Source organism: Mytilus galloprovincialis, chromosome 8 (assembly GCF_965363235.1).
Source record: "Mytilus galloprovincialis chromosome 8, xbMytGall1.hap1.1, whole genome shotgun sequence".
Lineage (NCBI taxonomy): Eukaryota > Metazoa > Mollusca > Bivalvia > Mytilida > Mytilidae > Mytilus > Mytilus galloprovincialis.
In genome coordinates, this window is record NC_134845.1 from 68,731,174 (window position 1) to 68,743,813 (window position 12,640).

The 12,640-nt window shown below is 33.3% G+C and overlaps 1 protein-coding gene across 1 annotated transcript; it reads left to right on the forward strand.

Annotated features, from left to right (window-relative positions):
* The first annotated feature begins 3,776 nt into the window (after positions 1-3,776).
* On the forward strand, positions 3,777-10,935 carry LOC143042447 (uncharacterized). The gene is made up of 4 exons (XM_076214738.1): positions 3,777-3,931; positions 5,480-5,681; positions 9,032-9,156; positions 10,586-10,935. Exons 1-4 carry the CDS (start codon positions 3,886-3,888, stop codon positions 10,663-10,665), a joined length of 453 nt encoding a protein of 150 aa, XP_076070853.1. The 5' UTR covers positions 3,777-3,885; the 3' UTR covers positions 10,666-10,935.
* The last annotated feature ends 1,705 nt before the right edge of the window (positions 10,936-12,640 follow it).

The window sequence follows — 12,640 nt, forward strand, 5'->3', positions numbered from 1 at the left end:
TCAATGGAAAATTCTAGAACACTCTATAATGGAACATTGTGGAAAATCCTGGAAAGTTACAACGGAAGTTTCTGGAATAACGTAGAAGTTTAAATTACGCATCTTTTATAAGGATCATTCTAGAAAGTTCCAATCATTCTGTGATTGTTCCAGTGATTCCTAAACTGCACAATTATAAGATTATTTGGTAAACAACTATCAGGCCATACAACACAAATTAGGCCAACATAAATAAACATAATAATTACAATATCATAACAACATATACATTATTTAAATGGATGGATTGCCAAAATATGGAAGAGATAAATCTACCGATAAAGGGTCTTTTTTGTCCAGTACAATTGTATTTTATTTAAAAATTGAATGCTTCTTTTTGTAACTTCATTGTGGTGTAAACACGTTGATCGAAGTACATTTTGTATGAAGGGCGGAAGCACTTCATTCTAAAAATGTGAGCACTGTCAACAATTTTAGAACCCTATGAAGTTACAAAAAGAAGCATTCAATTCTTATAATTACATTTTCACAAGTCTGAATTTTAAAGGAAAGTATGATATTGTTGTAACATTGGCAATCTCACAGGTGAAAGCACGTGCCCATGGAATAGGTCACATTTTCCAGCTTGAAAATATGTGGAAAGGTGGGAAAATCCATCAGAAATATATGGTACAATAGTTTAAAAAAGTTCATATAATATGCTTATTCTTCTTCGTCTGTTATCTTTCCTGGTGTTCCCGGCGGTGTTTTCATCCACAAAAGTTTTCCTCTTTTGACACTTTGGTATTTTTACTTTTTCAACACACCACACGAAACCAAACCGATACTGGAAAGGTTTTCATTTTCACCAGAGGTAGACCAAGCTATTTTAAAAAAGTGTGAAGGGAGGGGAGGGCGTCCAACCATATGTCCCCATTCAAATGCATTGACCGTCAAACAAAAGGGGGCCTTCCAACTCCCGAAACCCACCTCTGGATCCACCACTGTCCACCTACAACGGTGTCATTCGGTTTATCGAGAGAAATGATCGTGAAAGAATATCTAACGGCGGTCAAGTATTGAGAGACGATCGTGAAAGTTCTGGTAACGGATCGTGAAAGACATTTAATCGAGAGGACATATGAAAGATCAGTAAATATTCTAATTTAATTAATTACACAGACAAATTTACGACAAAATAAAACTGTCTGTCAAAATGGTTTAACATTATGATCAGTATGTGAAAATATCCCATTTCAAAAGTACATAGTTTTTACAAAACAACAAAAGGCAGATTGCTTCTCGACATTTCAATGACATAAAAAATGTAAACAAACACGATTTTTTCACAAATTCGACTAGATAAACTACTTGTATCCGAGTAAGGGCATTCTATTTGAATTAATCAAATGGTTCTCATAGTTATTTTGTATAAATATAATCTGAAACTTGGTAAATAAAGAACTATTTACACAAAATTGATTTTTCGGATCGTGAAAGATGACGTACCGCATTTTTGAAGATCGTGAAAAGGATCGTGAAAGATCTGATGCTACGAAGACGTTCAAATTATTCTTCAATTATATGATAATTAATATTTGTTAATGATATTGAGAAAAGCTAGATAGGTCAACATCCTCAATAGGTTTAAGCATTTCAAAGTATTAATATTTTCAGAAAATGAAAAGAAAAAGAAATAACAATACGGCAATAATAAAAGACAATGGGTGACAAAACGCCGAAAAAACAATCCAGTGTTGTTGTTATGATTGTAAGGTGTACATTTTCGACTTCTGCAAGGTTTCAACTAACATCGAACTCATTATCATGCATCATTCGGCAATGTTGGTTTTATGTTGTTTGTCCTTTTGGATATATACCTGAATGCTATAGCGCCAAGGTATTTCGTGTATGGTATACATGTCTACCTGCATGTTTCATATATATATGACAATGGTGATGTCATTTATATTTGATATATTGAATGATAGTAAGATGTCTATGTCTGGCTGTCGATCAGGGTTCATATACTTTTGACCTTATGTTCCGAATTAATTGGCCAAGCATAACTTTTACATTTGTCAGTTTCTAAGGCACTGTAAGGATCGGAACACATTTATTTGGTGTACGGGATATTTGTAGAGATCTGTATGGCATGGTTCATCTGACCTTGACCTCTTTTTATGAACCAATGACAATCTTAAGCGCATTTGACACTTCTAGTAAAACCCTTGATATTATAGACGTTAAACAAATATACTATCATAAGTAAAGCAGACATTACAGCATTTGCGATCTGGTATTCTACAGTCTGTAGTATATAGTTAAAGCAATCCACATCTGCGTTGTATATAAAGAACTTAAGAAAGTACTGTTGCACAAAATGTTGGTTATCGTTCAATCTCAAATTACACATGAAAGATGCCGTTTTTGCTGTAATTTTTTGTTTGATGAATAACATTTTTGTTTAAACGTTGCATATTCTTATTATTGGCTAAATAGTGTCGGTCTGCCTGAATTGCACTAGACCGATTCACAGAGCTGAATCTTTCACACTTATTTAGACACGTTTTTAGTTGTTGTTTATTTTTAACTTTCGAGGTAAAGTGTTGAATAGAAACAAAAAATAATAGCTTTAATGTTCATCCTTATCAAAATAGTTACAGGCTTCAACCAGTTGCAGGTTTATCAAATGGTAAAAGAAATACTGATTTCTGATTACTAGTATTAAGTCTGGTCACGCATTTTCTTTCACGATCAAAATAATACGTTGCCTGATCTTTCACGATCAAGTTTGATGGAAATTCAACAAATTCAAGGTTTTCATAAACAAATTAACGCTTTTAAGGGAAGAACATACTTTAATTTTACTGTGCTATCAGATACACCAAAGAACAAATTTCAAATATATCATGATATTCTGAAATATGACCATTATAGGTACAAAAAGCGTGTTATTTGTAATTAATTTCATAGACACGCATTGCGCCTTTTGTGTTTTTTCAAAAAGTACTTCATATTTTCTTTATCTTCTTTCACAGTTAAACCATTTTGACAGACATATTTTTTTGTTCGGATTTTTTCCGCGTTTTGAAAATTAAGCGATTTTTTCAAAGATTCTGAACTAGAATGTACATTAAATGTCTTTCACGATCCGTTACCAGAACTTTCACGATCGTCGCTCAATACTTGACCGCCGTTAGATATTCCTTTCACGATCATTTCTCTCGATAAACCGAATAACACCCGTGACCTACGCAATACATGAAAATGTATGTACATACATTTTTATTACTAGAAATTATATGAAAAAGATGGGGGGGGGGGGGGGGCAAAACCCCAGCAGAATCCCTATGAATAAAAGGTTTGAAGTGTTACACCCGAGTGGCAATCAAACCACGTATGCACCTTAGTCCTGTCGAGGAATATAGAGAACATGATAGATCATGATACGTGTACAAGGAATCGGTTATTTTAAATACAGGGTAATAATCGTTATAAATTGTTTCTTAATTTTAATTATTATCGGTCACTACGCTACACGTTTATTATAAATGCACGGTATACTATATATGACGTAGACATCTGTATATTTCTCAAAAATCATTGAACTCAATTAGCCACTGCGACGGAAACCGCTATCAGCGACTTTACTGAGTGATCACTTATTAAGAGATAAAAATGATAAAAATGACCAGCATAATGGTCATAATCGAGAAAAGGAAATCCAAATTACTGTACTTATCCCATTTTAAAACTAGGTTCAATCCTTCAAATTTTATCTTTTCTTGATTTTCTGAAAATGCGTCGTAAAATAAGACACGCCCCTTTCTCTCATTTACACAAAGAGATACCGCACAACTGTTCGTCAGTGTCAGTTTAGATTTGAAATTGATAGCGTAAAGGATGCATTTTAATATTGTCTTCGTTTGTGTTGTGATAAGTTTATATGGTAAGTATGTTAACATGTTTATCATTGTTTTAATTATATATAGACTAAAAAAATGTAAGATTTTGTAAAGAAAAACACATGCATGATTGGACGATTAACTTTGTTTACCTTTTATTTGAAAACATGGGAAGCTTGGTGCAAAAAAAGTGGAAATCATTATGTGGGTTGTATACGCAAACTTGACTATTATCGAGGAATTATATTACAAACTTTATTCTTAGTTAAAACTAGAGCATAGCATAATGTGCATTGTATAAATGTAGTCTATATATAGAACATGTTTTGTCGTCTGACGTGCATGTCTGATATGAAAATTTACCTATAAAATCTACAGCATTTGACTGTGTCTGATACTATATATATATATTAGATATAGAGAAATGCACACATAACAGAAGAGGAGTACCATTCTTCTCACTGTATGAGCTCACTCCAACTACACCAACCACATGCAACAGCTTGGTTAAAAAAATGATGGTCAATACATTCAATCATCAAATTGAATTTTATAGTACAAATTACGCATGAGGTACACATATAATCGTTGCATCCTAAACATGTTAAATATATCAAATTCTTTACATTAAATGTTGTCATAATTATGTTATCACGACAACTATTTATTGATGCACACGTTTAGTTCAGTTAAATCAGCTTTTAAACACCATCATTAACACATAGCTGAGAGGGTTAGAATAGATTGTCATGTCAACGGAGACGAAGCATACAAGGTTACGTAACGTAAATCATTAGAAAAGTTACAACAGAAGTTGAATCAAGATGTATTTTGTTTATAAAATGCCTCACCATCATAGGCAAAGGGGGCATTTAGTGTTACCCTTGAGTTTTCGTCCATCCGTGAGTCTTTCTTTCCCATTTTCGTTTCCACACTCAGGCTAACTTAAAAGTTGGCCACATCCAAATTTTATGGAACTCATCAGGGGGGGGGGGGGGGGGGTGGTGTTCCGGGTTTTTTTTTGGCCAATCAATGCATTTGAATGGGAGCATATAGTTAGACCCCTTTACTCTGGGTTGGGAACCCCCCTTTTAAAATGGCTGGATCCGCGCATGCTCATACACAACAATCACAAAACAAAGAAAGTGTTCGAACGTGGACAGTTCAAATTATTTAAAACGTTGTAGAGTTGAAACATTGCAAAGCTTGAATGGGTGCATTCGTATCATCTGACAATTTCTTCTTTTATCACGTTGACAGTCATTAAAACTTAGAACTTGAACATTTTTTTAAAAATTAGTTTATTGTCTTATTTTTTATCGATTTTTGTTTGATCCGCAAAAAAAGGGCGGCATCATGCAACAATCACCCCCCCCCCCCCCCGATAGTAAAATATCTACCCAATAATTAAAGTCAAAGCATGAAGTATGATAATGCAGTATTTTTTTAGAGTTTGAAATACTGTTATCCCATAAATCATACAAAAAATCGTCTCGACTGGCCCTGTTCGGCAACCAGCATGCAGTCTCTCTTTATCCATAAAAAACATATACTCTTAGATTTTAATTTATCACAATATTTTTTTATGACAGTGTGTGATGTATCTGCCGGTGAATGCTGTAGATCTTACACGGACATTACTGGGGACACTCACCCTCCACAATGGTGCTCAGACTTCTGCTGCCATGATCCCAGGACTATTGGACTAACCTACACATGTTGTGACAACTCTATGATACAGGCATCAGACGACATGAGGGACAGTTTCTGTATCCAGTGGTGGGCCGCTCATGTGTAAGTATTATAGAAGACACGGGGAGTTTGATAGTTCAGAAATAATTCATGGAAGCCATAGATTTGTTGGAAATTTACACATGGCCCGCGAAAATGATAATGAAGAGTGAAAACCAGTACTCTAAATTTCATCTTAGACGTTGTTAATGCACTGTCTGGCTCCACCTTCGTGTGTAGGAGTGTGGACTAAAAATATCGAAAGTAACAAAACGTAAAAAAATATCTTTTGGTAAAAAGGTATTTTGTCCTTTTGGTTGAAATGACACCAACACAATCTTGTGATGATGTCTATTGGGAATTTTATAGAGCTTAAATTGGAGGAAAAGCATACTTTTCTTTAGTATTGGGGCCAAACTTTTAACCCAGAATGAGGGTTGGAAAATCCATGCAAACAAGAAAACTAAAGTCCTTACATGTACTTATGTGCAAATAAAATTTGTCATTCGTTTAACGTTTAATTTTGTAGAAAACCATGCCATTGTTATAACAACGAAATCCACAAAAAATGGTATCCAATGAATAATAATGAATCCATGCATATTATAGATATTAATAGACAGACAGAAAAACACGTGCATAACAATGTTTTTTATAGGTCTGTTTGATTTCATGTCATTGATAAAGTTTAAAAAAACATGTAAATCATCGTTTTACTTTTAAAAGAATGTTTGTGTGTGTGTAGAATCGGTCAACGAAATTGTTCTTCTGAGTGGCTCCATTGTGTCACTTTCCAATGTTCACATTCTTTCCTTTGAAATGACTGAACACATGCGAAACCCATCTCCAGCTAAGAGTAAAATTGAAGGTCGCATGAATATGGACGGGACGGGACGGGACGGGACGGGACGGGACGGGAGGGGAGGGGATGGGATAGATAAGACAGACAGACAGACAGACAGACAGACAGACAGATAGATAAAAGTCACTTTTCTCAATCGCGAACAAGTTGACACTATCAGTCAAATCTGTATACCCACTGTCACCGACACAAACCTGAAAATCAATACAAAAGAGCAGTATCTCTTACAAAAAAAAAGGAGTGGGAGGGCGGGTTTTGAATTTTCCTGCTTACGGAATTTAAACAGCTTGCTTGCTGCGATGAAATTCCTAAAAAGGACTAAATTACTTCACAAAATATAACGTCACTCATGTTAGATAAATCTAAAAACATGAAACACAAACCGTCAGTGGCCCCAGCGATAACTGAATTTAAGTTTATCTACTTAAATTCCATTATTTTTTATCAGGTGGTAAACATGGCACTTTAGGGTGCAAAGATTATTCTGAAACTTTTAATGAACAAGCTAGATGTATAATGTAACATGGGCAAGAGATTCCGAGTAAAAGCAGAATTTCCTGTTTTAAGGAGGCTCGAGGGTATAAAAATTTCAGAAAAAAATAAACATTTATTTTTCATTACAAATTTTATCTATTACCTTTTTAGAAATTGTTACTTTGTCATATGGTACAAAAATCATTAAAAAAATCAATTCGTGTTGGCCTTAGATGACTTTAAAATGTATATATATCATTAAAAAAAAATCCAAATTATCTCCCTTTGGTGGAAAAATGCCATTTTTTGGCATTAAAATTGAAACATCTTTTTTAACTCATCGGTGACCTATATGTTTTATTATCCAAAAAAGCTGTTCTTAAACTAAACTATTGTAAAATTTTAGCGATTTCTGTAATAAATTTCTTTTTTTTCATTTCAATATTACCTTTATTTCTCCTATTAGTTCAACATAAAAAAGCACTTTTACAAAAATGTATGTTTCATTCGAAGGCAGATTGTGAGCGCAAATGAACGGTGACCCCATTATTTTATTTTATGTTTCTAATTACTGTAAGATAAAGTTCATTTATAGAAAAATATAGAGAAATCTTTTATTAAATACAAAACATTATTTAGACCCGCGAGCCCCCTTAACTCTTTTATCAAAGTTCAAATTATATTGTAGTTTTGTAGAATAAATACAAAATTGGACAGGAAGCATATAACGCTACATTGATAGATCATTAAGATAAGAAAGGTATTTGTTGATTTTTATAAACCATTGGGCTTTAAAATATTTGAAGAATTAGATAATTTTATAAACAAATATTACAGGACACGAAAACACGGATATATTTTTTCAAAAGATAAACCCGTTTGACGGTTTCATACAAGGAAATTTTTTAAAACAATGTTTTTGAAAAACAATGAAAAATACAAAAACTAAAGATAACAAAGTCTAAATTACTTGACGTATGCATGTTAATTCACTGTCAATCCTATATAAATATAACCATGATAGTAGACTTTGAACAGTAAAAAAAATTGAAGTTTTCTATTTAGTTTAAGAATAGACAACTTATTATACAATTTCGAGTCAGTGATAATAATTTAGAAAAAGAAAAAAAAAAAAAAAAATGAGACTATATAATACCTGTAAAAAAATTGATGATGGACAATGTTCCTTCATTCAAGGAATGACTAATTACGCGGGTTATTCAGTGTGCACCACATTTTTTATGTATTTCATTCATAGACAGAAGAAATATTTCAGTAACTTTTTATCATTTTATTCTAAATTCCATTAACGATTTACATCCAAAGTTAAATTATTGCAATAATGCACTTGAGAACGTACATTTTTTTTATTAAAAAGTAAATTATTTGTTAATGCAGAATTAAAAGTTGATTCGTGAAACTTCCTTTTAATTGCATGGTAGGTATTTGTCTGTTCTATGGTCGGGTTGTTGTCTCTTTGACACATTCCCCATTTCCATTCTCAATTTTATCGAAACGATTTTATCACTCAGGTATGTATAACTTATTAAGTTAGTCACGTGTAAAAGTGCAATGTTTACAACGGAGAGACCATCGTATTTGTTTACTACAGACGGAATAGCGAAATAAAATTATCAACAGACGTACAGACAGCAGAATATGCACCCATAGTATCCGTGTACTTCCTGTTGGTTTGTCTGTAGTGATATACTATTTTTATGCCCCATTTATGGCGACTATAATTTTCGGTATGTGCGTCCGTCCGTTTGTCCGTCCGTTCGTCCGTCCGCCTATCCCGTTTCAGGTTAGTTATTAGTTATAGTCTTTGGTCAAAGTAGTTTTTGATGAAGTTGAAGTCCAATCAACTTGAAACTAAGAACACATGTTCCTTGTGATATGATCTTTCTAATTTTAATGCCAAATTAGAGTGTTTACCCCAATTTCTTGGTCCACTGAACATTAGTCCGAGCGAGGCATCCGTGTACTATGGACACATCCTTGTTAGATACGTTTCTATCCTGATTGGTGTACGTTCTGTTGTTATTTTTGTATAAATTAATTTTCAAACTATTTATAGATATGTTCCTATCTTGATTGGTGTAGCGTTCCTGCTTTTGATCACGGGTTGTTGTTGTTGCTGCTGCTGCGGATGTTGCAGACGACGAAGTCCTGGCGTGATCGTACAGCATCAAGGAGCATCAGGTACTGTTAATATTTTAAACAAAAGGAATGCAATGTTAAGTAATATTCACATGGCAACATTTATTTTGAAAATGAAATCACGAATTATTGAAGGGATCTTTTAATTAAGAAGTAATTTCAGTTCAATTTAGAATAGGTTTAACGCGGTACAATAAGTTTGAACAACTATATTTAAAGATAGACACTTTTGCTTACTTTTGAATAAAACGAATAAACAGCTGAAAAAGAGGAACGAAAGATACCATAGGCCCAGTCAAACTTATAAAAATCTAAAACAAACTGACAACGCCATGGCTAAAAATGAAAAAGACAAACAAACAACAGCACACATTACACAACATAGAAAACTAAAGAATAAACATCACGAACCGTACCAAAAAACTAGGGGTGATCTCAGGTGCTCCGGAAGGGTAAGCAGATCCTGCTCCACATGTGGCACCCGTCGTGTGGCTTATGTGATAACAAATCCGTAAATAGTCTTAATTCGGTAGGTCACATTCATGAAAGGGAAGGGGATTGTAGTTACGACGTAAGGAACATACCCGATATCATTTGTGAAACGTTTATTCCATAACGGTCAACCAACTCGTGATTGCGTCCGTAAAATTTACGAAGGGATGATTTCAACTTCACCATTTGGAACTCTTGGTTTAATAGCTTCCTTGTGAGCAGCAACCCTCTATCAAGAAAATCATGATAGGAAATGCAAGCACGGGAATATCGTATCAATTGGGATACATATACCCCATATGCAGGTGCTGCTGGAATGTTGCTACTAAGAAATGGAAAGTTCACAATTGGAAAGCTGAAATCATCTCTTTTGTGAATTTAGGCGGTGGTTCGTCAGTGGACGTTAATCGATTTTTTTTTTACTTAATTTAATAAATGAAAATTACCCGATATTCCAACTTCCGGCCATAACATGTTTTATATTAGTTTTTTTTTATCTGTAGTCATATTAAATTAATAATATTTAGTTTTGGTTTCTTTTCTTGAAAGTTTTCGATATTAAATATATATGAGAATAATTACATTAGATGTATGTTTCATTACAACAATGTACAATACATTGTACGTTATTCTGATTGGATACACTGCAATTTCGCGTTATTCCTCAATCAACTCATTACACAATAAATGATGATCGAGTCTTTTGACACGAGGTTCCACTATAAAGTGCACAGGTAAATTAAAATTGAAAATTGATAAAAATCGTGTTTCCCTGATTCTAGCTAAAAAAATGTAATTATAAGTATTGAATGCTTCTTTTTGTAACTTCATAGTTTTGTAAAAGCGTTGACCGTGCGCACATTTTAAAAATGGCGCTTCATACAAAATGTACTTCATAGGGAATTCGTTCAACCTTTTAAATGAAGCAAAGTTATCACAGGGATAGGAAACTTGACCGTGTTTATTTCACTATTTTCAGGACCAACCGTAATGGTACAACAACAACAGCAACAGATGTCAACACATGGTGATCCCTACCGCGCAGGGTATAACCAATGAAAACCGTCCTTTCAGTGCAACAAATGACCAACGAAAACAGCTTGTTTCAAATAAGGATTGTTATAATTCATATATCAATGCAAATGTACCTGTAAGATTACGAAAGAACATTTAGTTACATTTCCATCATACTTTAGAATGAAAATAGTGAAAACTTCTATAAATGTCTATGAATGTAACTTATTAATCTTGCTTAGGGGCAGTACATATTAAGTTGATATTTTAAAAATTATTAAAGTTTCATGTATTCTCATTCCCCCCGCCCCCCCCCCCCAAAAAAAAAAATATATAAAGTATAGTTATATGTACAAATATCCTGCCCCAACCCCCAACGATTCTTTTATTTTTGTTGTTCAAGATAACTTTATCAATATATAAAATTTTCTGTTCGGTGATAAAAGTTACTAAAAAAAATTTCTTTCCAGGCAAACTAAAACGGAAATGGTCATACCTTTTTTACTATACAAGTATGTTGAGGAAACATATCAATTCAACCCCTTCCTTGTCTAAATATACTCTTATATACTAGCAATACCTCTAAAACTCAAAAAGCCTTGACCATTCTAATGTGTTTGACAAACTTGCTGCATAAGGTATGTGACAAAGATGTCAATAAGTTATTTGATGGCTTATCTCTTGATTATAACATCTTAGAGGAGTTTGTACTAAATACATTCTATAATTAGTACATGGGACACATTTGCCTAGCCCCTTGAATTTTGTTTTATGTTTTCTTTTTATACTTGTAGTTTCAGCATAATAGTCATGTGAGTGTGTGGGTGTGAATTTTTTAGAATATTTAGTCATTTTCATTATCTAAATGATCATTGTAGATAGCATTTTTGAAATAATTTCACACCAATTAAATGTGCATCTTTTAATATACACTGCGTTTGAAAATGGCATTACTTCTTATGAGCAAGATGGAAATCCTTAAGTTTACTCAAAATTGTTGTTTTTGTTAGAAACGACTTCATGTGGCTGGGTAAAAAAGCCGCCAATCAATTTACAGACTACACAACCCGATTCAATAGGCTATACAGTGTAAATGAATAAGATTTCAATGTTTTTATTAAACGTGGTGTACATAAAGGTTTAGAGACTACTTTAATTGTTAAGCATTTTTTTTGGTGATAATTAATTTAGTATGTGTAATTATATATTAAGCGTCTATATGTTATTATGATACTTTGACTAGAAGTTAAAATGTTTTGATAACGCTTTGATGAGGATCTGAATGAGCTTTGAAAAATAATGACATAAAAGAGAATATGTAGCATTTTCTTCTGAATATTGGTTTGTTGTTTTACTGATTCAAATGATTGTAATAAACACTTAGCTTATAGGTTTAAAAACTTGTATATAAATAGCTTTGATCAGAATTTAAAAGCTTTTTATTTATTTTTTTTCATATTCGAAGGACGATACATTGTATAATTTTCATTTCTTTTAAGTGGGTCATCTGTTCACTTGATATTTCTTTTGTTTGTTTGACATACATAATGTTCATAGACAATAAAACATTTTCTAATATACCAGACTTATAGCTTCCTTTCACGGCTTACATGTCGGTTCGATCTTAACATTCTTAAAATTAGTCTCATTTTCACAAGTATATGAGAAGATAATATGGTATACATGTGCAAGTCAATAATTTATCAACCGAACGACAAACAAATCCAAAAACATTACATGTCCGTAGATAATTAAGATTTTAGAAACAGGGAAATGAATATTATTTTTTAGCTCACCTGTCCCAAAGGGCCAAGTGAGCTTTTCTCATCACATCATGTCGTCCGTCGTCGTTAACATTTTACATTTTGAACTTCTTCTAGAGAACCAATGAATGGAATGAAACCAAACATGGTATGAATGTTCCTTATGAGGTGCTGAACAAGTGTTGTTACTTTGTAGCCGATCCATCATCCAAGATGGCCGCCAGGGGGGGGGGGGGGGACTTAGTTTAACATAGGAC